Source organism: Coturnix japonica, chromosome 1, assembly GCF_001577835.2.
Source record: "Coturnix japonica isolate 7356 chromosome 1, Coturnix japonica 2.1, whole genome shotgun sequence".
NCBI classification, from domain to species: Eukaryota; Metazoa; Chordata; class Aves; order Galliformes; family Phasianidae; genus Coturnix; species Coturnix japonica.
Window position 1 is genome coordinate 122,322,134 of NC_029516.1, and position 27,229 is coordinate 122,349,362.

General features: G+C 38.8%; 1 protein-coding gene across 1 annotated transcript in view; it reads left to right on the forward strand.

The window, feature by feature from the left end:
• Positions 1 to 27,229, forward strand: part of LOC107306547 (pinopsin-like) — an 86,182-nt gene that overhangs the window by 36,822 nt on the left and 22,131 nt on the right. Inside the window, exon 4 of the mRNA XM_015849804.2 lies at positions 20,076 to 20,309. Coding sequence (XP_015705290.1) covers positions 20,076 to 20,309 — 234 coding nt within the window. The remainder of the gene's footprint in view (positions 1 to 20,075; positions 20,310 to 27,229) is intronic.

Here is a 27,229-nt window from a genome sequence, read left to right on the forward strand (position 1 = left end):
ATTCCCTTTAAAGAACTGGAAGGCCACAATGAAGTCTCCCCAGAGCCTGCTTTTCTCCAAGCTAAATAATCCCAGTTCCCTCAAAGTTTTCTCATAGGAGAGGTGCATTTATGCAAGGCAAGCAAAGCACTCTCTCAAATCATACGCACTCTAGAAGCTGTGCAATTTTATCTTTGCTTGTGTGGACTCTGCATAGAGGAACACTCATGCTCCAATGCATGCACAATTTTGACATGTTTTTATCATGTTCAGCAGCCTTTCTTGGTCTTGAAGTGAATGGTGTCTATGTCCATACTACATGTTTGGCCTTGCCCATCTACTGGACTTTATGCAGTGGCCCTCAAACATGATAGTTCATATTTTATTTAATTGCCTGAATCAAAGTATCTGAAAAAAAAATCACCAGGGCTTCCTTCCAGCATGGCAGAGTAATGAGCTCCTATAGCATGGAACTGACGGTCTTGCTATGCTCTGATTTTATAGCAGAGGTGTTGGTAAGTATGTCAATGATGTCACAAGGTGGAGTACTACACAGAAATTAGGGAGCCAGACTTGGTTCAGTCATGTCTATGCCACCTACTAGGAGTTGTCACTGATGCTTTCTGTCTTACAAGTAGTGGCTGAAGGCATTGTCTTAGGGACTAGAGAGGCAAATCTGTGACAGGGAGCCAAGCATGCTAACACTTGGTCAGGATAAATGATTAGAGCTTGATCCACTTCATGCAGTGGATTTATTTAGTGATGTAGATGTGGTTATTCATGCTGCTAAAATTATGTGCGTAACCCATGACTTCCTTCTCCACTGACATTTGACTTTAATTTTAGTATGCAAGTTAAAGAAACCTTGAATTTTAGTTTCTTCCCTAAAAGCAGCTTTTTGTAATGAAAGAAATTCCATGTGTGCACAGGGTTCTGTAAGTTTCTGGCTTTCTTCCTTGACTTTAGACAATTGTGAATACTGTTTTAAATAGAGCTGGCTGGGAAACAGTCTTTCTGGTCTTTTCCCAGTTTGAGACTTTTGATGGAGATTTCTTGTCTTGAAACAAAATCTAAACCACATTATTTCCCGCAGATCAGGAAGCAAGTAGTATTTTATTTTGATATAATCCTCCACTGGAAGATTTAGCTGTTATAAAATAGAATAGTGTCCTCTTGACCCTGAAACCACTTGAGGTCCTGGTGCCTGTGCACAGAAACTGGTTAGCCTAAACAATATGTAACAAAAGAGCCTGCTAATCCTTGGAGCTGATGAGCTAAAGTGCTTGAGGGATCCCAGTCTTGAACAACATATCTCTATGAGGTAACTAGGCACTAAAAGAGCAGACATTTTAGATCTGTGTCATATTGTCTAGGAACAAAAGAGAAGTCCAGGGAAACATGAGTTCCAACACATTTGCATTTTCCCATAGAATGTTTGCATCTTAGTGAATCATTTTCCCAGTGCAAAAATGCCACATCAGGAATAACTTTGTGCTTAGCTGATCAATAGTTAACCTCCGCAAGTGAAGCACCTCTATTCTATTGTTACAGTACAGCCAAGGGAGTTTCTGTGGTTCTACCTAAACTTTTTCCACCTTCTCTACTTTCACCAACTTGTTTGGTATGCATGATTTGATATGGTAACAAACATGTAGCTCTCCCATTCATGTAGTTGCTCACTGCTCTTGAAGTTTAGCAAGAGCAAAAGTGCAAAGGTAAGTATTCAGCTTACTGAATCTCATGAGTGTGGTGAAGAAATGTTCTTTGTGTTCTAATTATTTTCACTTCTTCTAATTATGCTCTTTCATGTTCATAGTGCCAGCTTAAATCAGTATTGTTACTTTTTTTTTTTTTTTTTAATCAATACTTGTTATTTTCTTTCACTTTTGAAATGAACAGCCAGGCTATTTTATTGAACTCTTACCCTTTATTAAATTGTTGCTGGGTTGTCTGGAACACTTCTTTGTTGAGACAGCATTTTGTAAAGGTATGATTTCTTGCAGCTAAGCTAAAAGAGGTGGAAAAAGGCCATGATACTTGGTCTTGGTGGGTCAGTGGAAATTGCCTGCAGTGTTCTGTTAGATTAAAACTGGGGTCATACCTCAATTTTGCTAGGTGGCAGGCTCTACTCATTGCAGTGGGCCATGTGGTTAAGCGAAGGCCACTGTCAAAAGTGAAAAATGATGGCAAAAATAGAGCCTATAAGAATTTAAACATACAAACATATATCGGGCCACATTTTATTTATCTGTGTCATTGAAGGTAGATTAGCAATAGTCAAAGAGCCTTTAATTATTGAGCTTGATAGAATCCTATAGGCCTCAATGCAGAGCATCACTCAGTCAGATTAAGCACAAATGTAGTTTTGTGTTGACTGACACTGATGCTTAAGCAGCGAGATTAGAACGTTTTCCTGGGTTAACAACTGGATGTGCTGTGTGGGGCAGGGAGAAGAGATTGTCTGGGGTTTACAAGGCAGCAAATGAAGGTAATCTTTGGGCTGAAAGTTAAGCTTTATTGCATACATGCATGGCAGAGGGATAAGGTAGAGAGGCCAGGCTGGAATGGGAGGAAAGGAGTGAGTCCTGAGACCTGGCAGCAGGCTGAGCAGGTCTAGGGGAGATCATGCTGCACCCCAGCAGGGGAGCAGCTTCCAGCAGAGTGAAAGCAGTCTTTGTGAAATATTTAGAGTTGAGATTTTCAACTTTTTTTTTTTTTTTTTTTTTTTTTTTTGGAATAAAAGAGAGTTTGTTAAGGCACTTTACAGTTTGCACCTGACACTTCAGTTTTGCAGGGAGCCTCCTTCAGCAAAGAAGCACTTGTCCAGACCTTCCCAGGAGAAATGGTACTAATCCATCACGCCACAGAGTTTTACACCATTTTGCTTCAGGCACATGATTCATTTGAATTTCAGTTCATTAATAGTGCAGTTGTCATGTGAACTCTTCAACTACTTGATTACAGAGATCTTCAGATTAAAAATCTCAGGAATTCTTAGGCAGTAAATCAGAATCCCTTTGCACAGGTAAAGGCTAAGGAAGAAAAAGGTATGATCATAAGTAACACGTTGCCTTCAAATAAATGTGCATAAAGTTTATTGCTGTATTTCTCAATTTATTTTCAAGATGATGACACTTAATCCATTGGCTCCCCAACTTTCCTACTTTATAGTTTTCACAATAACTTAAACACTTTCTGTTATTATTTAACCAATTTCTTACACTAATATGATTAAAAAGTGAAAAATAATATTTAGTCTTAATTTTTAAGATTTAGGAGTCTGAGGCTTCTCCCTGGTTATCCTTTATAAAAGTCTACACTGCATGCATCTTAAACAATGAACAACTGTCTCCGGATTTAGGTAGAGTCATCCTAGCTTACAATAAATGGGTAATTGTTTGACTTTGAATAGCACAACTGACATTTGCTAAGCAGTTAGATTAATCACAGCTGTGTGTGTGATAGGACTGCCTTTAGGGTCTATTCCAGACATTCTTAGTAGTAATCTAAATTCAAATGGGAGATCTGTCAACTAAACTGTTTCTCAGATAATAAAAAGGCATGTAGGGTAAACACCTAAGGAGATCTGAGTAATATTGAGCTGTTTTGTTTCTCATCATGTAAGAGACAGAAGAGGCACAATATTTCAGTGTTTCAGGAGGCTGAAACATCCGTTTTATCTGGTAATGTAACACCTCTGCTGCACTTGACCCCAATATGTGAAAAGAAAGATTCCTATTTAGGTGAAGTCTTGCTACTTCTTTCCGGCCTATTAGAGATGAAATGCAAAGTGTGAAAGAAACCAACCTGCCCAGAAATAGAAAAGGAAGAAAATGATAAATATTCTGCACCTAAATTAACAACAAAACAAAACAAATATTCCTATGATGAATGGAGTTTTTATTCCCCTGCAAATGCTGAAGTATTTTTTATTCCTGGTAACAATCCCATTAAACATGTTTAAGGCTTGGTTATAAGTCTGTAAAACACTACAAACAAGCCATTGCCTCACAAAGAATGTGAAACGAGTATTGCCACAATTCTCTGATCATATGTATCCCTAATTGAAGACCAACAGCAATCCTCTCTGCTCTGCCTTTGAGTAGAGATAGGTAGGAGATGAGCCTTTAAAAACATCCACCTTGGGAAAAGTTCATCCCACTAATTCAGCTGAATACTGCTCTGTACTCCATTTGTATGGCTTGCAGGCACTTACTGAAAGCCTTTAAAGGCCTTATCTGGTACTTTTCTTTCTCTCAGTTGCTGAGCAAGTTCAAGATAGTAGTTCAGTCTAAATGTCAAGTTAAAAGAATTGACTTTCACATCTTTTCAATGTGGTCTTTCTGCATCATTCTTTAAAACTTTTATGAAGGCAATTTGTAACAGTGGTTGGCAATCTCGCCTTGGCCTTTTATTAATAGCGTGGGACTCCCGGGACCCTTTTCTTTTTGCATGTTTTGTTTCTCTCTCCAATACTGAAAAACCTTTTCTGCCCTGCTCATGCTCCTGTTCTCAAACATAGTCAAAGCTCAGTAAGTGCTTAGTCATATCAACCTGACGCATTTTGGATTTTCTCACTATAAAACTAAATGGATTTGCTTTGAGCTCCATTGCTTGCTGAGGAAGTTCAAGATTGTAATTCAATCTAAATGTCAAGTTAGAAGAAATACGATTTCAGCCTGCTGAATCATCTTGTTAACTCAGCACTCTTTTTCACTTTGACCTTTCCTTGGGGAGGTTCAGGTATTGCTCAATTACTTTCTGTCTTTACAGAAGAGTTGTGGAGTTTTATAAGGCTAAATCATCCTTCTCTCACTGAGGTGATAAAATTCACACTGGACAAGCTTCATACTGGCTCCAACTTTATCTGTCCCTGCTTACTCACTGCACTCTGAAGGATTCTTCTGGCGTAAGCTGGAATATGCAAGTGTTGATCACAAGTGATCTGAATTTGTAAGATCCGTATTTAACAAATACTGATTTGAAGAGGCATTGGGTTGGTAGAGAATCATTACTGGACTAGCTTTTATCTTGGTATAAATACAGGTGTGTTGCTTTTCTTGGATGTTGTGGTTAAAAAAAGAAGTCAGGATCAATATACCTTAAGAAAATTGGGCTGTAAAAGAATGTTGTCCTAGGGTCAACCTCATCCTTACAAGATAAAGGACACATTTTGCTATTGGGAATAGTGCTAATTTACAGATTGAGGGAGTGACACAAAGATCTGATTATTTACCCTATGTCAGCATGCAGGATCTCCAGCCCCAGAACATGGCATTCCTTGTAGTTCTGTTACAGCACTCATCAGAAAGCATGAAACCAAACATGTTGCAGTAAATATCCGTGGAGATTATCAGCTGGGAAGTGAGTGCAGTTGATTCGGAAAGTAAGCAAGGCTACATTGGGTTGTCTGGGCATTGGCAATGACTGCCTGGAGCAGGAAATCTAGGAACAAGGAGAGCAAGGAGAATGGAAAATAGTGTTATAGATCAACAGCAGAGTGAGCAGCTGCACCCAGTGGGGAGAACAGAGTTTGTAAGGCCTATAAGGGCAGCAGGTAGTTAAACAGCACCTGCAGTGGAACATTTATAGTGTATGTACATACACATACATACACAAATAATGAAGGGATCTCAGTGATGGCTTTGAAGCAATCAGTTTAAGTAATTGTATGAAAAGATCATTTCTGTGCTCAGGTAAATCAAAAGGATAAACAGAATACTGGGAAATACCAGGAAAGGGATTCAGAGAAGGATTCCAATTGTTATTGAATCATTGTATGGGTTTAAAAATTGCAGAGGGGTAGAGAAGAAAAAGAAAAAGTAAAAGAAAAAGGAAAAAGAAAAAAAAAGAAAAGAGGAAAACAAATATGATCGGAGCTACAGAACTTTTCAAGGAGGGACGAAATCATAATAAAAATATCTGTATATAACATTGTTCAAACATCGTAATTTTTCAGATGTAGTGCTACACCTACATTTTTTATTCTTTCTCCTTTATTCTGATGTTTGTGTCATAGTTGCACATATAAAGGAATACTTCTGTGAAACTGAAGAGGAAAAACTAGTTCATTAAGCTAAAACAACTACTGTGAAAAAGTTGAGGTTTTTAAGAACTGTGCAGTGCTGATAACCCTTCTGTCCAGGCTATTCATTAAGCTGTGCTGTGTAAAGAAATTAAGGCATTACGATGAGCATAGACTTTGATGATAAGATTCTCCCCTCCTTCTTCCCTCTTTCCCTATCCCTCCTTTTCCTGTCCTTTCCCATGCTCTGGTCTTGTCTCCTTTTCTCTCCTTTCTCTTCATGGTCAGTCACCTGTGCTGATAACAGTTGTTTCCATCCAAATTCAGGCTTACAAACTGGTACAGCTAATTGGTCAGGTTTGCCAGCTGATGGACTCTAGCAGAACTACATCTTTAACCCCTAAATTAGGTGGATTTTTGATTGCTTATGAACTGATATATTCTTAGTTTCAAAGTCAGTAGTCTCACAGACAAAAGGTCAGTTTGCTGTCTGCTGAACCCCCACTGCACTCCTACAGGGCTTTAACCATTACATAGAAATACTCAACATGCCAAAGAAAAGCAATCATCTGAATTTGGAATTTGTTTTGGCTGGTGTTACTTGCTGCTGATGCTGTGCTGTTCTTCTTGTAACCATATAACCCACAGATCTGTGCTACTTCTAGAAATCACTTATCAAAGTGTTACCTGCAGAGGATTGATAACAACATAGAAGTATGTCTGCTGCCTTCATCCCTTTCTACAAACTGGTAGCAAAATTTGAGATGAAGAAAAACCACTTCCCAAAACAGTAACTTCAGTCAACTTATAAGTGTTTACTGTATTCTTTTCTTATGGAGATTCTATGTCATAATAATGCTAATTTACAAGCTCAGAGAACTTGGAACTGTCAAGATTCAAAAGTATGAACAGTATCAAAGCTAGTACATAAGTGGGTATTGCCATCTTCTCTTCATTTTACTTTCCATGTAATTACAGGCCAAAGATAAAATTGAAACTAATCATTTTTTACAAAGTTGCAAATTCCAGTTTTAACATGTAACATAGCCCTTTATCAGCACTGCAATTCATTGCCGGTGTACTTTACAACTGTGCTTCAGCACTATCTGTACTGTGCTCTTTTTGCACAGAGATGACAAGAATTTATTTAAGAACAGTGAACTTAATACAGCTCATTGCTTTTTTTCAAATGCTTGAGTCTCCCACAGAAATGCCAGCAGGTCTCTAGCAGTGCTTATTAGTGCTATTAAAACTGCTACTTTCTCCCTGAGTGATGCTGTTGTCTCAGTAGAAATCACTGACCTGCCTTAAAACAAGTTAGGTGAATTCTGTTTCAAGGACAGTGGGAACCTATTGCAAAGTCAGTTCCAAATATTCTGGGGGCATACTCTTCCCAGATTAATGGTTTATGCTATGGAAATTTTACAAATTGTCTAGTTTTCACAGGCTAATAGCTGCATAACTTCATGTTCAACATAAGTATACAAAAATATCCTGAGAGGAAAAAAAAACGGTATTTCAGAAGATGTTTTTCCTGCCCACTTCATTATGTGCTTACAAGATGAAATAACTCTGGCTCTTGCCTTCAGAGGAGAGTTAATTAATTTCCATGTTATCAACAATGTACATGTGAAAAAAAAAGTCATTCTAGGCACAAATAAGTATGTATAGATAATGAAGCTAAATAGTAAGTCAGGAGTGCCTCTTCAGCATAAAGTGACATATTTCACAAAGAATTCATGGGATTCTTCCAGCATCTTTGGCTCAGAAACCAGGAGGCAGAATTTATTTTCCTTATCGTTTTTGTTCTTTTATTCTCACTACACTAGGAATTCAGTCACTTTGCAGATCAGTGTTTCAGATCAGAACTGGCAACGAGTTGGCCAAAAGTTTGTCAAATTGAACTGTATTCATTTACATTTTGATGGGTAACCTGGTTTAATTGATTTTATTTGTGATATAAATCAAGCTCTTGAGTCCCTGTGAGGTGTCCGTTTCATGGAGAACTGTTAAGAATAGGCATGAATATTTTTCCAATGTATAAACTCTGCTACTGAAAAGATCTTTGTACCAATCTTATAAATATCTCACTGCAGTAGAACTTAAGTTTTTATTATTTTGTCTGGATATGAAAGAATCTTTTGACTTAATTAATAAATATATTTATTTTAGGTAGATGTAAAAAACCACTCAAAATACCTCATACATTTTGGGAATTAGGGGTAGCTATTGGAGATATGGTTTCTGAACATGGCAGGAACAAATAACTAGTTTATTGATAGGAATTTCTTCATTCAGGGCTCGGAAGGGATCTTAAGCGATCATCAAGTCCAACCTCCTTGCTAAATGTTGTAGGTTTGGGTTTGTTGCTTTGTATATGATTCTATCATATCTGGCTATATCATCAGCTCATATGTGCTGACCATGTACAGAGAAATATTTGTAAGTTACCATGAAGTCCTAGCTGTTTTAAAAAGCAAATGCCTCCTTACCCTGACATTCATGTTCCTGCCTGATAGGCTGAAATGACCATTTCATACCTGCATGCACACCACGTTCTGGAGACATTCTGCACTTCTCACCCATCTAATGGTAGAGGATTTGGGAAGAGGATTAGAGAATATTTAGCAAGCGCTTTAATCTTGTTTAAACCTGGATTATTTTGTGGTTAATCACAATTTTCAACAAGCACAAATTTCTACACTGTCAAAGACTGTCTTACAGGCATGAATTCATAGATTTGCAATAATTGGTTCAGTTTATAAGTTTGTTTCTGCCCACCTTGCCTTTTTGGTAATCTAAAATAGTAAACTTAACAACAGCTTAAGTATAGGTTTCTTATTGGGAAGTCTTATAGTGATACATAATTTATAAAGGATTGTCTGCTGGCAAGGGAGAGCAAGAGAGATCAGGTACATGATTCTGGGTACATAATCATATGTGCTCATAAGGGATACTTAAAGGCCATTTAGTCCAACTCCCCTGCAATTAACAGAGACACCTGCAGCTATATCAGGTTGCTCAGAGCCCTGTCCAGCCTAACTTTGAGTGTCTCCATGGACTGGGCATCCACCACCACGTTCCAATGCATTGTCAGCCTTATTGTAAAGAAAATTTTCCTTATATCTAATCTAAATCTCTCCTCCTTAAGTTTGAAATCATTTCCCTTTGTCCTATCACAACAGGCTCTGCTAAAATGTCTGTCCTATTCTTTCTTTTACCCCCCACTTCAAATACTGAAATGCCTCTGTCAGGTCTTCCCAGAGCCTTCTCTTCTCCAAGCCCCGGCTTACTCAGCTGATAGAAAAATGATCTATCCCTTGGATCGTTTTTGTGTCCCTCTTCTGGGTACACTCCATCTTGTCCGTGTCTCTTCTGTATTGAGAACTCCATGTTTGGATGCAGTACTTCAGTTCAATTCTTACCAGTGCAGAATAGAGGGGTAGGATCACAAAAAAAGGTCTGTCATAGTATGGAGGAGAATGCCTGTTCCACAATAAATGCTGTATTTTTAAATGTGCCAACGAGAGGAGAGGCTCACAACAACTTTGGATTTATATTCTGTGCAGAATCCACAGAATTTGACAGCCAGGTCCAAGTACACATATTAGGCTTATTTAAATATAAATAGCTCCATGTCAGAGGCATAAGCAGATGTCTTAAGATCATAAACTTTCCTTTTGCTCTTGAGTTCCAGCCAAAGGTCTCTGTTCAGCCAGTCTGGCCTCCTTGCCCATTGGCTTATCTTCCGTGACTTGGGGATGGTCAGCTCCTGCACCTTTAAAATTACTTCCTTAAAGCATTCCATGGGACACTTCCTGGTGTCCCACACTCTCCAGAACTACCTCCCAAGGGACCCTCTCAGCTATGCTCCTAAAGAGATTAAAGTCTGCCCTCTGGAAGTCCAAGGTGGCAGTTCTGTTGACTCCCCTCCATGGTTCAACAAGTATCTCACGATCACTAAGTCCCAGATAGCCTCCAGCCTTTACATCCCCACAGGATCTTCTCTGTTAACAAACAGCAGGTCCAGGATTTTGCTTCCCCTTGTTGGCTCCTTCACCAGCTGTGTCAGGAAGTTATCATCTCCCACACACTCTAGAAACCTCTGGGACTGTTCCCTGTCTGCTGTATTATAATTCCAGCAGATGTCTGGGAAGTTGACACCCCCCACAAGAACAAGAACGGACCCTGAGACCTCACCCAACTGTCTATAAAGTGTCTTGTCCACCTCTTCATCCTGGTTGGGTGGCCTGTAGCAGACTCCCACAATAATATCAGTCTTATTGGCCTTCACTTTTATTCTGACCCACAAGCTCTCAACCTTTTCATCACCATCACTGATTTCTATGTACCCACATTCTTTTGTAACACAGAGGGCTACACCACCACCTTTCCTGCCTTCCCCTTCAGGGAACAAGGAGGGGATTCCTCAGTAAAATACTGGAAAATTTGACCTCTCCACAGGAACGGGGGCAATTTTTGTCATGTACCAAAGAAATGCTGATGCATGAGTGATTTCAGTGTCTAATTTCACTGCAAGGGCAGCAGCTATCGACCCAAAGGAAAGGAAAGCACAAGTTCTCACTGACATGTGTTGGTCTCCCTGAAATATAATTTTAAATGCAACTAAGTGCTTTACATATACAAGCAAAAATGGATCTAGGGGAATATCCATGCTCCATTTTTGTGGGAAAACATTATCCTGACACTTCTTTTTTTATAAATTCACAACCCAGATTGAGAGGAAGTGTTGATATTTAGGGTAGAAAGTGTTAATTTTGTTCAATAGGTGGATGGGACAATGAGTCATACTCGTAGTATAGGTTACTTTTCCAACCTTACAATACACAGTGTGTAAGTATATATGTATACATATATATATAAAATGAGTACATTATAGTTTGTAAACTTTATATACATATACAAATCTATATACCTATATACACTCAAACAATCACTGGCTTTTTCAGTGAAGAGGGACAGCTTATAAACCAAACTGCAAACATACCTGAAAAGTGAGGAGAAGGTTTCAGTGTATCCTATTTCCAGATAAATGGGATTTCCAATCTCAGCTGACATTTGCTCAGGCTTTTCATTTATTATCCTTGTCAATTGTAAGACACTGTCTGTTATTTTTTTTAGATTTAGCTGTAGCTAAATTTAAAGCTTTAAGCTATATCTGTGTTCTAGTCATTCAAAACAATATTTTTGTTGACCTATGACCAAAACCAATTCTCCTCTAAATGCAGACCGTTTCCTGTGTAGACAGTAGCAATTAATTGCTTATTATCATGTGGTAACTTGGAATCCTTCATGGCTCTAAATCTGTAATGTGAATCACTATGGTGAGACCATCACACCTTCCATGAGCTCCTCAGCAACAACAGTTTGTTTGGCCAAAGTAGATGTTTTGCTTGAGCAAGGGGATTCATCCACTCTGCAGGGCATGGAAGCTGAATAATGGATCCTGCCTGTAAAGAGTTGAGGTTCCTTTAAACCTTTATCATCTGTTGGTTACAATATTGTTTTGAGCTAATTCAGGCCAACATGCTCATGTTGAACCCAATGATAGGGATGTCCATTACTTTGCAAGCCAAGGCCAGATATAACGTGCTCACTAGAACTGGACTTAGGCAAGCATTCAAATACAAGAAAATAATACTCTTTGTGACTGCTATCGGTTGGACAAATTGAATTGATGGCTCCAAGGGTACACTGTTACAGTGTTCCTAACTGTTCAGAGACTTTGTATTAATAGGATAAATCTTATTAGACAAATAAAACCCCAAGCATCCCCAACATTTAATAGTAAACAGTTTCTTTTGATAATCTTTTTGATGTAATATAAATTATATTTTAAATAACTTTGGACATAAATTCCAATGGTTCTTGCATCAAGTAACTATATCGTCCATTTTTGTTTCCCACATATCTTGTTTTCCACATGCCTTCAGTTTGTTTCAGGCAGATAAGTACGTGGAATATCTGATATCAGAGATAGCAGCTCTGTTCAGAGATATAATTACTAAATGATTAAGGTACAAATAACAGCTTTTAGAAGTGAATTATTACCATAAAGAATATATTTTCTTATATGAGAAGCCAGGGTTATTGGTTCTCCATCTTCACCTCAGAAGGATTTTTTTTTTCTTTATTGAATGTAATGGTAGTGGTAATAACAGTGCTCCAAAATACTTTACTTGTTGTCATGATGCCTTTGTACCAGTCACTGAATTAGTTACTATGCTATGCATGAGCCAGCACCTTTCAAGGGCTGGGTTGTTTGGTGTGGGCTCTCACAGCACATCACTAGCATACAACTTCTTCTGGCCTTTTACTGCCCTCACAAGGAACAAGTGCTCCAGTTGCCATGGGTAATTGCTCAGGCCTGTCCTGATGATTTGAATATCTAATGTTATACAAATAAAATGCATGATACACCTTTAATTTTCTCATGCATACTGTTGCTAGAAAATTCATAGTGAGAAGATCAGGAGAAAATATGAGCTGTCTATGATGGAAGTGAAACCAAGAGCTACTTATTTGTGTGCATGCGAATGTGTTCACTTCATAAGTAAAATCATTGCTAAAAGCCCTTCAGCTAGTACAGGGAAAGAATTCCTGAAACGAAGAGGATTATAGTGTTTCTTAAGTCCATCAGAACTGATATTAGCAGCAATAGCTTTTATGCTTCAAGGGCAGTGTACGAAGACCTAAGTTTTGTATTTGAAACATATCTTCACTTCACCTTGAGGCATTAAGATGACAACTCTCATTTCAATAACAAAAATTCCCAATGAAGCCAGACTTCAGCTGATAAAGTGTCCTTCTTGTGGACTTCAGTTATTAAACTTGACAGTGACATTCAAATAATTAACTATAAAGCCCCTTGTGTATTCTTATGGTTTCCTCCTTCTGTGTTTGTTTTTATTAACTCATTATGTGGCCCCAGGAGAGTGAAAGCTCAGATGCTTGTTTAAAACTCACTTTAGCCAGTGAGCATGCAAGTGTAAATTCTTTGTAGAATCAGGGTTCAATGGACAGTAAGATGACCTGAAGCAGATGTTTCTGTTTAGTCCTTGTTTCCACAGGGTCTGTACATCTATTCAGTGTTCATTCCTGCTTTGTACTAAATGCTTTTAGCATCTAGATGTTAATAAACATAGCATTTGATTTTAAGGTCGTAAGCCCTGCTTTTCTGTGACCCTTAAATAGCAATCAGAGCACTTTATCTTAGTATCAATCCATGAAGTATCAGTTCTGGAGTAGCCCACACTGAGAAGCAGATTATTTGTGCTTCTTTTTTTTTTGTTTGGTTTTTTTTTTTTTTTTTTTTTTTTTTTTTTTTTTTTTTTTTTTTGCAGATTTTGATGTTTTCCCCCTTACTTTTGCTTCAAGATACAATCCATATAGATGGCAGTGGAAAGAGCTCATTGCTGCTGACATTTGAGTTGCTACTTACTGTGAGACCCTCCTGGGGTTCATTAAGCGTTATTCATACCAATAAATTGAGTGCATTTTTGATTTCCTTATGTTAGAAACAGAGAGGGCTGCCTTACTTGACTGGTTTGTAAAGGAAGAAGAATGATCATTTTCCAGCTTTTTCATCTACTGTGTCTTTTGCATTAAAAAGTCTAGTTCCCTTCTGTTCATTTTAAGAAAATGTAGCAAACTAAATGCTAAAAGATTGGCAGATTTCCCTCAGATGATTATGAATATTTCATTTATCTCTGGTTTTGGTAGTACTGTTGAATATTTGATCATGTCAAAACAAGCATGCATAACTGACACTTAAGAAGGTTGGCAGCAAATGCTGCTGCTCATAAATAGCCTTTTCTTTACTGTGCAGCTTTGGAAGAGAGAAGAAAACACAGCACTCTGAATGTAAAATGTACAAAGGCAGCTCTAGGAAAAATGTATCAGCCATGGTAAATAAACAAAATGCTCTGCACACTGTTTCCATATTGCTTTTTTAGGGTGGGCTAGGTAAAGGATGGTCACAAAATTGACTACTGAGGTTCATGGTATATGCGATTTTTATATTCTATCTTAGTTAACAGACCTTGAAAGACCAGATGACTGGACAGCCCTCTGTAAGATGCAGTGAAATGCAGTCTCCTCCCTTGAAGCATGTCTGGAAGTTAGGTTTTTCCTATACAGTCTCTCCATCTTGTGATTAGGTGAATGGAGTGCCATATATTCATCACCTTTCAAGATGTTCAAAAAATAACTGGGAACTGCTAAAGTGTAAAATAATGGCTTTATTAGAGAAGAAACGTACCTACATCAAGTGAAAGACAGAGACCAGGTTAAATGCAAAAAAAAAAACCCAACCAACCAACCAACCAACCAACCAAAAAAAAAAAAACAACAAAAAAAAACAACACCAAACAACCCCACAGGTGAAATCATGAAAGCAATCATGATGCTTCCCCTTCATAATAGCTAATATTAGTCCATCTTCTTTATTTTGTGTATAAAATAAAACAAAACTCAGCTTGCCCGTGGTTTATGAGAGTTGTACATATTACTGCCTTTCAGGGATGACATGGGTATGTACCTCTAGAATTCTGGACTTTGCAGTTGTCTTTAGGATGCAGCAACACAACGTCTGTGTACTGCCATCACTCAGGTCTTTCTTGGCTTCTTCTGAGCAGGTGGAGTTCTACTAGTACTCCTTTGGTCCCACCATTCATGACCAGCTGAACCCACATGGGGCTGAGAGAGGTTTACAGATAGCTGTACTATTCTTTCCCTTGCTATTGTACTGTAACATTAATAGCACTAATGCACAGGGAAGGTCTTGATTAGTCTTCTTCGAGGAAGGCCGATTCTCTCTATTTTTTCTTTTTTCCCTGTAAAGTCAACCAATCTTCTCTAGGCCCATACATTTGCCTACAACATATCTGAGACTGCTCCCTGGTGTTCCTGGCAGAGTATATGCTACAGATATTTGAGGTCCCTTTCTTAAACAACCACCCTAACAAACATTCCAGTTACAGCAAAAGTTGCTAGCATACCTTGTTACTAACCCCTCCCATTTCCTACTGTAAGATCCCTTTTTTAGTGACTGAAGATCCCTCCAGCCTTGGACAAGTGCCACTGAAATTTTCCATGCTCTGCCCAGAGCTGCCAGTTCCTTCTTTTCTAGTGCATGAACTAGCACTGCAGCCCATCACTTGGTGAGCAATACATCTGCTACATCTCATCAAATGGGAGAAGAGAGGATTCGGCTTTTGAGGTCAATTGAGTAAAGTGTCATTCAGTCCTCCTTTGAGCACTTTTCTGCTGTTGCCTTCCTCCTCACTGCATACCCCTGTGGCTTCTCCCATGCTCTGTGACATATCACATCTAATGTGTCTGCTCAGAAAACTCCTCTAGTCATAACTATGGTGTCTTGCATGCCAGATTGAGTGGAAAAGGAGGGTGGAAGAATGTACTGGGTATATATGCAAGCTACAGATTGGCTACAGGGCAAAATGAGAGCCAATTGTGCTAGTCTTACGCTCAGTGCCTAAGTTTAGACAACCTTACCTGTTGCTACCTCAGGCTTATTTCTGAAAAACAAACAACCCCCACTTTCGCTACTTCCCTGGGTAAAATTAGGGTAAACCCATCATTATTATTTTTAAATCAAAAAATAACCTTCCACCTTCCTCCTCCATATCTTCTTTTCCTTAGATGTGATGCCTTCCCTACAACAGAATGGGTCTCAGATTTGCTGGAGATGGCCTTTGTCCCAGAAAAAAAGACCTGAATTTACAGCAAAGGCACGTAGTTTCCAGCAAACCTCAGTAAATACCTTCTGAGTCCAATGGCCTACATTTCAAGACGTAGTTTAGATATTTTGTGTATTTTAAAAGTATACTATGTACACTCTCTATCTTCACATTTAGATTTAGGCTTTAGAAATTCAGCTATCTAGCCCATTATTTGAATATTTCTTATTATCACAGTTTAATGGTCTTCTATCATCTGGCTGTGCAGACACCAAGAATTTCTGGGAGGCACTTCCATTCAACTATTCAAAATACAATGTAGCAATTGTGTTAAATTGTGCAATACTTTGAAGATAAGAAATGAAATCGTTTTGATGCTAAATTACCTACTGCTTTTTCGTGTACAAAAATGTAATTTTCCTGTAGATGTACTTTGCCTGGGGCATTCCAGCACCTCTAAGCAGAGTGCTTTTAAAGATAACACCTTCTAAATGTGGGCTGCAAAGCTGCAAAGACAATGAAACCATAAATGTGTAGGCAAATATAATGCGTACTTTGAAAAGCCAAACTCTAGGGGCATTTCTACAGAGTAATCAAAACTTCCTGAAATCCCACAGCTTCTCTTGCATTGTTAACGTATCTTAGAATGAATTAGGGTGATTTCACAATGTGAAGGGTTAACCTTGGCTAGTCATCAGGTGCTCTCCCAGCCACTCTCTCACTGTCCTCCTCAGCAGAACAGGGGCAGAGAATAAGACAAAGAAAACTCATGCATCAATGACAGGGAAATCACTCACCAATTACCATTACAGGCATAAAAGATTTGACTTAGAGATTAATATATTGCCAATTAATAACAAAGTAGGGTAGTGATAATTAAAAATATCTTCCCTCTTCCTTCCTTCTTTCCAAGGTCAGTTTCACTCTTGGTTCTTCTACTTCCCTCTCCTGAACAATGCAGGGGGATGAGGACTGAGGTCAGGCTATAACAGGATAGAAAACATATCACAAACACAACTGTTTCCCAAGATGTGGTATAAGGCCAGGGGAAGGGCTGGCATACAACAGTCCAGCAGCGTGCTCAGAGACACTGAGCAATATGACTCTCCCCTACCTGTTCTCTCCTCCAGTTTTGCAGGCACAACTCCAGCACTCAGATGTCCTATGCATCAAGCTAAGCAGACCTTCAGCATGCCTTCTCCATCTTGGAGTATCTTGTATGAAAACAGTAACATTTGTGCTATTCATTCTTCCATAGCTAAGTGAGCAACTACCATTTTATGGCCATCTGTGGCATCTCAGGTTTCAGCTGCAAGTCTGGCTTTGCTGTTGGATCTTTCTCTATCACTCCAGTTTCAGTTCTTTTACTGCTCTCACAGATGTCTGCAGCTTCTTGAGGGTTCTAATGCTGCCCCACACTGCTCATTTTATAATGAACCCGTCTGCTTCTGCTGGCTCTGTTAATTGAAGTGTTGTGCTTGCTGAATCACCATCCCAATAGGCTCCATTCCCAAACTAGTACTGAGGGACAAACCTGTGGTCTGTTCTGTCTTTGGATGGAACATTGGCCACCTGCTTTAGTACCAAATAAAGAGCACTGAACTTTGAGTCTCAGTAGTAAACATAAAGCCAAGGTAATATGGAATAAAATTAACTGGAGTCTGTTGGCCAACATACCATGAAGAAATAAGATTACTGACACTGAGGAAGTAGATGAATGAAGCATAAAATGCAGTTAACAGCTGTAGAAGTTTGGAGCAACAAATAAAAAATGAGAGAAGCATCAATTATGTTTTCTGGTATAAAATTATAGTGAGATGTTTACTTAAAAATCATGATTTGATACATTGGTTTAAAATGAATGTGAGAGACTTTTTGGACATGACAGCTAACAGAATTTGCCTTCCAATAGATTTGACTCTTGACAAATGAGTGTTTAAACTCAATTATAGAAAACTGCAGCAGAAGGTCATCTTTAATAGATACTGAGGACATATGTATGTCTTGTTGCAGGAACAGCTGTGATCGGTTTTCTCCTTTTTAATTATCAGAAAAGGAAGATGAGAGGAAAAAAAAAGAAACAAAAACAAAATAAAACCCAAATTAGGGTGGATTCTCTGGTATCTGAGTTCATTTCACATTACATTTTTCCTCTTGATGAGCACATTAAGAAAATGCCTTATTCTCTAGTGATATATGAAGAACTTAGTGTCAAAGGCCTCTGTCCACCTTGTCAGTTTCAAAAGCACAAATTTGTAGGGAAGATACTAGAACCAAAGGACAGTCAGACTTAGCATAGTAACAGAGACACAGTGACAGTATAGGCTTCCTTTCTTAAGGAAACAAAGATGTGAAACTAGAAGGATGCATAACAAATCTCAACACGATCACTTTGCATTTACACATCTTTTCTTCCCTTATTTCTAATCTGTAGTTTATCTGTGCAGATGGTAAACACTTGCAAACTCTAATGTGCTGATTGATGCCTCTACCCTTACTGAGGATCTCTAGCTGTGGTTGCTGTAGCTAGCTAGGGCCTTCCACTTCTGACTTTCAATGACTATAGCATAGCTGTATTAGCTGCAGCTAACATGGGATCCCTAAATTCTTCAGAAAAGGTTCCTATTAGTCTCAAAAAATTATGGCTTAAATAGCCAGTACAAGATTGGACCATTATCTATTATTCTCTTGTCAAGCCAAAGTAATTATGAGAAGCAAGTTTTGTTATTTCAAACAGAAGAATTGTTCTGAGTGTTTTCAGAATAGGCAGATTTTGTTTTGCAATTGATTTTTTATTATTATTATTATTTTTTTTTCCTCAGAAAAATCAATTGAAGACTATATAGGAAAAAATACTTGATAATTCTTGGCAGACTAAATTAGTGTGTGTTTTGTTTACATCTAGTGGAAATTCTTCTACCAAAATCCCAGGTAGAATCAATGGCTCTGAAAGAGTAGGATCATTGTTAAGTGGAAACAATGTCACCATATTACTTTGCCTCCCATATGCGCTTGTACTATGCACATTTCAGATTTGCTGTCCCATATATAAATACATACACTATAAAAAAATTCCCACACAGCAGAGAAGTAGATAAAGCTTTGAGTTTTCATACCGCATGAACTTGTGCAAGTTGTGTACCTGGCAACATACAACGATTTGACTCAGGTAATTTGTGGCTTCTTCCTCTTTTAATTTTTGTTGCTGTTGTTGTTAGATAAAGTTTGGGTACACTACATTACAGGGAGCTGCACTTTTCCTTATTTATGTTTAAAGTTTCATCTGCCCTTCCCTTGGGTATGGTTTATTCTCAAACGCTGCACTTGGAGGTAGAGACTTTAAAGTGGACGTAAATTTTATTTGGCTGAGTGCAAGAACCACTTGATTTATTTTAAACATTTAAATGCTTCCTGAAATCCTGCTGGCACATCTGGGTTTACTAAACAGACTCTGGAAAGAAGTGATGGAATTAACTATAACTTTGGAAGACCAGTGTGTTGAGGCTCTATCTGGAGCCAGTGGAGAGCAACTGGAACAAAGATTTACCTCCTTGCAGAGACTGTTTTTCTTTTTTTCTCTGTTGGCTACTAAGATACTTAGGATGATCAGCCTCACTATTCTGGAGTTAACGTTTCCAAATGTTGTAATTTCAGTAAGCACCCATGCCTGATCTGTACCTCACCCAATCTACTGCTGGCTTCCACAGGCTTTGGGTATTACCTGTGCACTCAGTGATATGAACTGTTATAATGTTTAACATCTGACTTAAAGGTCTGGACTCAAAATGGATGTGACAGTTTAGCTCAGAACAGATCAAAGGAGAGTATATTTTGAAGTGCTGATGGAAGGCTTTAAATACTTCCTTAGCTGATCTGGGTTTGGTCAGCTATAACCAGAATATAACTGTTGGTTAATTCATGATAGCAAGACGAGCTACTGTACCACTGCACTGAAAATTGTCACTTGAATCTGTGCTTCTTGTTTATCCAGTTCCTCTCCATTTCCCCCAAATAACACAGTAACAAAATCAAGCCAGTGATCAAGCATGATTTTCCTAAAAGCACAAAAATATGGTTTAGATGGTTATCAGAAAGGAAGACACTTTACCAAAATGGTGAGCCACCTGGAAAAAGAAGTCTGTAAAGAGTGAATCCAGCCACATAAAGTCTCTTCTGAAAGGCTTCTTTTATGTCTTCCCACTGCATTTGTTCACTTTAGGGGTTGAGTTTGTTTTGCTTCTGGAATTACAGTGTTGATTGTTATTTCTGATCTAAGACTGGCAAGATTATTAAAACAATAAAAACAACTACACAGTTTCTCCAATCCTGTCTTTATTTTTGTCTCTTGCTAGGTTGGAAAAATCCACAAGAACACTGCTCGCAAAAGAGAATACCACGTACTGTTCATGGTGATCACTACAGTTATCTGTTATCTTGTATGTTGGATTCCCTATGGAGTTATAGCACTACTTGCAACATTTGGTAAGCCAGGTGTGGTGACTCCTGTTGCAAGCATCATACCTTCCATCTTAGCAAAAAGCAGCACTGTTTGCAATCCCATTATCTACATTCTTATGAATAAGCAGGTAAGAAGTGCTGTTTTTAAACTGTATTTTTGTCAGGTTCTATCAGGTGTTCTTTATTTCTGTGTTTGCCTGTCCTACTGATGTGTCCTTGGGAGAAAGGCATTCACAGCTTATCCAAATGATGCCAGTGGAGTCTTGGGATGGAAGTTTTGTAGTCAACATAATATGTTGTTAGATAAGGAGAACAGATAAACATCTGCTTACTGAAATTCTTTGTGTCCTTCTGAGGGACACGCCATGTGTCAATTTGCATGCTGCAGAGTTGCTGAATATACATTCAGCTGCAGAATCTGCTGAATGTTGCAGATGACACCAAGTAGGAAGATAGTGTCAATCTGCCTGAGGCTATGGAAGCCCTTCAGAGGGATCTGGATAAGCTGGGCTGAGATGAGCAGGATGAGGTTCAACAAGTGGCCGGCACTTGGCCTCAACAACCCCATGCAGCACTATAGGCTTGGGGTTGTGTGGCTGGATGAATGTGAAGAGGAAAGGAACCTGGGGATGTTGGTCGATGCTCAACTGAACATGAGCCAACAGTGTGCCCAGGTGGCCAAGAGGGCTAATGCCATCCTGGCCTGTATTAGAAATAGTGTGGCCAGCAGGAGCAGGGAGGTAATCATCCCCCTGTACTCAGCACTGGTGTGGCCGCACTTCAAGTATTGCGTTCAATTTTGGTCCCCTCACTGCAAGAAAGACATCGAGCCCCTGGAACGTGTCCAGTAAAGGGCAACAAAACTGGTGAGGGGTCTGGAGCACAATCTTATGAGGAACAGCTCAGGGAATCTGAAGAAGAGGAAGCTCAGGTCGCACTCTGCAACTTCCTGAAGGGAGGCTGTGATGAGGAGGGGTTTGACCTCTTCTCCCAGGCAACAAACAGGGCCCAAAGAAATGGCCACAAGTTGTACCAGAGGAGGTTTAGATTAGACATAAGGGAAAAACTTTTTTCTCAGAGAGTGGTCAGGCACTGGAATGGCTGCCCAGGGAGATGGTGGAGTTGCTGTCCCTGGCAATGTTAAGAGGCATCTGGATGAGGAGCTACAAAATATGGTTTAGTGGCTTGTGGTAGCAATGGTAATGGGAGGATGGTTGGACTAGATGATCTTGTAGGTCCTTTCCAACCTTGTGATTCTATGATTCTATGATAATATGATTCCATACCAGAATTTATTTAGAAAAGAAGAATTTTGGGGTGGATGAGGGAAGAAAAGAGAGGCAAGAAGAGGAAAGTATTTCAGGACCTTCAAAACAATATGAAGGAGGATATATGTTGCAAGCACTTAACTATTTTCATGATAGATCTACCTGAAAAGAGTTATTAGAATTACAGTTTTTATGGACTTCCATGCTTTTTTTCTGCCAAAATGAGAAATTAATTTTGTCTCTTGACAGCTGAGGCTAATTTCTAAAATGCCCATATCCATCTGAGATACCTCAATCCACTAGATGTCATTCTCAGGACAGGAGGTTAGCTTCTTCATGTTTGTGTTGGCAGTTCCTCACACTGAAGTTTAATAAGGGCAGATCTGGAAGTTCTGAAAATGTGTTTTGCAGTAAGAAATTAAAAAAATATGCATTGCTCATACTGTCTTTTGGATTACATCATGTTGGATGTTGATCTCAATTTCCTGTCTTTGTGATTTCCATTGCGTTACTTACCTTTGCCTGTTATATGCTGCAGCCTACCTTTAGTATACTATGTAGTATTATATAGCAGCAGTGTGATGAGTTAAAAATTGAATGTAATGATCAAATATATTATAATTTTGCCACTGCCTCAGATTATTCTTCATCTGGTTAATCTATCCTAAAGTTCTTAAACGAGAACTACTCTTGCAGTCTGAGGGTAGGATCCCAGGAAAACTATGAAACCTCCCTGGAATCAGGAGGAGAAGGCACTATTGCCTTCCTGAAACCCAGGGCTTCATTTCTAAAGTCTAACTTGAACTGACAATGAAAAAGGCAGAGAACTTTGTTTGAAAAGTGTCCATGCTGAAGTAAAATTGCCATTTTTTCTCCTTTCTCTTACATTTTACACTTCTTGGGGAAAATTCCTAAAAGCAACATTTGTCTTCCTATTCTCTGAGCTCTTTGACAGATTAGGTCTTTAACTTCCATGAGATCATCTGACCATGCCATCATCACCCAAGCAGGCTTTAACAGAGAAGACAAACACATTTTGGCGTCTTCACAGAGAGAATACATCCCAAACAGCAAGTTTTTCTACAAGGAGCTGAAAAGGCTATGACACAATTCAGGAGCATCATGGCAGGAAACTGGAAACAGATTCTGAAGTATCCCTGCTTGGTCTCCAGTCATTTGCAAGACTGATGTATTAGATTTCTCCTTTGAACTCAGAATAATCCCTTTGTTTCCTCCTGCCTACTGTTCAACAGCTGCCATCGTTTAGCAAAAAAATGCAAAGGGGCAAAGTTGAATCAATATTGGAGGGTGGCTCATTTCTTGCCAGCTCATAGTCAGTGTGCAGGCTCTATTATTTTCCTAGTTATCTTCCTTATTGTTGCAGAAATCAAGGCAAAATCGTTTCTTAAATGGAATTTGCTCAGATTTGGTGTGAATACTTTTTTGTTTGAAAAAGCCAAAATAATTGTAAATGCCTGCTGTTGATTCTCAGCTCTCATCTGCTCTGCTATTGTGTATTAGTAGCAAAATAACTATTTTTTATATGTAACTCAGGAATCAGATTCACTCACAAAAGGTAAAATACATCCATCTGTTCATCTTCCTTTCAAAACAAGAGAAATAGTAACACCGTTGTCCTGTATATGAAGTGTGTTCATCGCACCTCAGCTATTTTGGAGCTTTTCCCATTCAATTCTGTGCATGTAACATCTCAGGAAAAATGTTCTCCTTCCCAGCATTCAGCTTCTCTGGGCTTCATTCTTTGCTGAAAACTGTCACAGGAGACTGTTGCTTTCCGACATAGAAGTTGTCTAGCTTACGTTTTCTATGGTTCTGTCCTTTTGGATGCAGGATATCAGAGTAGGCTATTTATTCATGTACTGTGTAAATACACAGAGAACATATGACCTAATCTCTACTTCTCTGTGCATAAGTTCACCTTTTTGCTTTGGGACATGCTTTAAAGTTTGTAAAACATCACTGATTGACTGCAAATACAGTGTTAGCTTCTACTGTCATAAATTAATTTGGAATGTTGTGGAATCACCCATCTCTGAGCCAGCCTTAAAACTCATCCTGCAGATCACTCTATTAAATTAACTCTCTTGAGGACTTTGAGTGACTTTTTTGGTCTGGAAGCCTCTATGAAAATGTTTAGTCTGTGTTCTGTGCTGAAATGAAATGATAACACAGCTGTGGAAATAGTGGATTTCTTTCTAGTGGCAGGGACTGTTTCACGTGGGATGTTATAGCCTGTGTCACTGTCTTTCTGCTGCTCTTCTCTAGGAGTAGAGAGATGCACTTTTGAGGCTGGGTTGTTGCTGGACTTATTACACCATGAAGACATTAAGCTTCTCTGACAAAACTGTAAAGCATGAAACTGTCACAGACTGAAGTGCTGCCTCCAAATTTCCACCAGTGTAGCCACCCTGAACAGATTCCTTATTATGGATCCACTTGCCTTCTTTCACCATGGTGACGGTCCTCTTCGTGTTACCTACAAGCAGCTGTTAGACCTTCCCCCATCTTGTACACCCAAAAGCTTTCTGACTGGTATAATTGTACTTGAGGACATGCACTGACAACCAGGCATCATTAGCTGGGTAACATAATGGTGTCACAGATTTTAAGGCTATATATCAGAAGTTCACTTTTTATTGATACAAAAGGCATGATATGAATAATGAGTGCTTGAAAGGTTACTGTTATGGATAAGATGTGTGTACTGAGATCATGCTATTCTGCATTTGCTATTTCACATTATTTCAAGTTAACACTCAGAAAACAGGAATTTGCTTCATTGCTGTTGACAGCCAAATTTAAAGCAAACAAAACCTTTATCACTGGAGGATCTCTACAACATATAGTTTGGAAGTCCCTGATGAGATTTAGTGTCACAACCTTTGTTGATGTAAAACAGCATTTCTCCACAGCGGCCAATGATCTTCCGACTAGTTACATGATTTCAGCAGTCACTTCCACACTTTTTTTCACTCAGGCAGGGAACCTACAGCTCCCTAGACTACTGAAATTCACACTAGTGTTTCTAACGCTGTTCTAACTCTCACAGTCGGGAAAAAATACAAAACCATACCCAAACTCTGTTATCATCATTGTGCTATTTCTGGTGTCAGAAAGTGCCCCTAAGCAAAAGTAAGGAGTCGGAGTGTGAAGGATGGGATGTATTAGATGTGAATAGGACTTTCTGATTACCAGTTTGATTTCTACTCTGTCTATCTTCTTCAATTAAAATCACTGCACTAACAAAAATAGAAGCTGGCCTTGTCATTTTCTGCACAGATTTGATGAGGTGTTGTTGAAAAGAATATACACACTCATTTGAAGATAATTAATACTGTGACCTTTCCAAATTTATCATGTTAGGAATGGGGCTGACTGAAGGAGAAATTACATAGAAAGAGTGAACAGAGAAAGTCAACTAGAAAGACTTCTGTTTCTACTGTTGTTGTTCATTTTTATTTTGTTTATGTTTCTGGTTGACAGTGAGATTCATATAATAATGGACTTAAGAGTGTTACCCAACAAGACTCAGACCCAGCACTGTGCTTCTCACTAGTGAATACTTATTCAGGCACCCAGCACTGTTTCTCTATTGGGACTGCTCACACAATGAATGATCTTCAGATATGTCTTCATTGCTCATACGCACAATGTGAAATAGGTGCATGGTCTCAAGCAAGGAGCCTCTTGCTTGTAAGGCTTTAAAGAAGCAGAGCAATAGCTTTGGAAACAGAAGTGTGATAAACAGGAGTTAACCCAGCAGGGAAATTACATTTTCCCAGTAGAACAGGGCTGTGAACAAAAGGAAAGACGTTTTCACATTATTTAGCTGCATTAGGCATGTGATAACTCATCATCCAGAGGCTTGGCCTTGAGTCAGGTCACAAGTTTGACATTTCCCAGACTGCAGCAGGAAGCTGTACCACCACCACCCAACTCACACCAGATGCATCACTATCAGGCCAACATCTCTTCATAGAACTTGAAATGAGGAACAAGAAGTCCTTCTTTAAGGATAAGCTTTTTGCACTTTATGTTTTCTACGACTATTCTCAGTCCTTCTTGACCTTACCTTGCTCACTGAGAAGGGGAAAATGCACATGCACTTTGGGAAACAGAGTTACATGGTAGTCATAAAAATAAATAAATAATAACCTTAACATTTCCCACCTGAATGCTTAACAACTGCATTTTCACAGTCAATTTTGATATGGTATTGTGCAGTTTTCAGTATTTCCCACAAAAGGTAATTTCTCGATTTTAAAGCTACAGGAATATATGGAAGCTGCATTTTTTTCTTTCACTTTGGTAAACTAAGATATTTTATCTGCATGAGAACACAGAACTACAGATCTGGAAAGAAAGTATATGATGAAGAGACACTTGTGCGTCAAGACTCATTTTACGCACAAATTGAAATGTATTTATTAAGATCTAGAAATAGACCACATTTGTTTAAGTTCATGAACTTCTAGAAGTTTGTGAACACACTGTAACATCTATTACCGTTAATTGCTATAATTTTTCATTAAAATTCATGTAGGTTTTATAGTCACAATTGGTTGTTTTTTGTTGTTTTGTTTTGTTTTTCCTATGTCTTCACTGTTAGCTGGGTTGACTTAATAAATAATAGTAACATAAGGAGGTGATGCTGATTACCTTTTCTGTCATCTGCAAACAGAGTTTTTGTCCAAAAAGAATTGCACACCCAAGCTCTTAAGTCAAAAATGAGCCAAGGCAATAATGATCCCTCAGTGCAGAATAGTCTACACTAAGTAGAGTGTTACAGTATGGTTCAGAAGTTTTTTGACTGTATTTCTTTCCTAACATGCAGTGATCTGACTTTTTTTTTTATAGTTGAGAGACAAACTGAAGAGAGGTCTTAAGGGCACTTTCACTGCTGTCATGAAGTATAACTGCATTTCACACAGTGAGTTCAAAATTACTGTAGGTATTTCTCTCTCAGCTTACAACAAAAAGATCATTTCAGGCAAATAACCTGTTTAACCAGGGCCATGAGTATGTTTATCAGCCTCACCAGCTTCATGCTGCCCCTGGCTGCACTCTTGGTGCAGCCCAGCTGAATATGAACAGGAGCTCAGCCTTGTGATGCTCATGCTATTGATGCTCTCTGAAGTCTGGACCAGCTTCAATATCAGAAGAGTTTTGGACATTCTTACTTAGATCCACAAGAAAAGAAGTAAAAAAGCATCTCTTATGCAAGAAAAAGATTTAACAAAATTGGAAACAACTACACACAAATGCAAACACAGAGTAAGCAGGTGTCTATTTGACTAATTAGTACCATAATAAAAATTATGTCCACTTAAGATGTCATTCTTTCTGGAAGGCATAGAAAGTGAAGGGCAATGTCCTGGTTTTGTCTGGGACAGATATCCTTTTTTTCCAGTAGCTGATACGGTGCTGTGTTGTGGATTTAGGATAATACTGCTGATAACACACCAGCGTTTTAGTTGTGGCTGAGCAGTGCTGCACAGAGTCAGCATTTCAGCTTCTTTTACTGCCCTGTCAGCAGAGGGAGCTGGGGCAGCACCAGGAGCTGTGAGAGGGCAGAACTGGGACAGCTGACCTGAATTAGCCAAAAGAATATTCCATACCATATGGCTGTTCTCAGCAATAAAACTAGGGTGTGTTGGCTGGAGGGGCTACTGTTCCTCATGGACTGGCTGGGCTTTGGCCAGCTGGTATTGCACATTGCTTGATTTTTATTCCTTTCTTTTGTTGTTACATCTATTTAT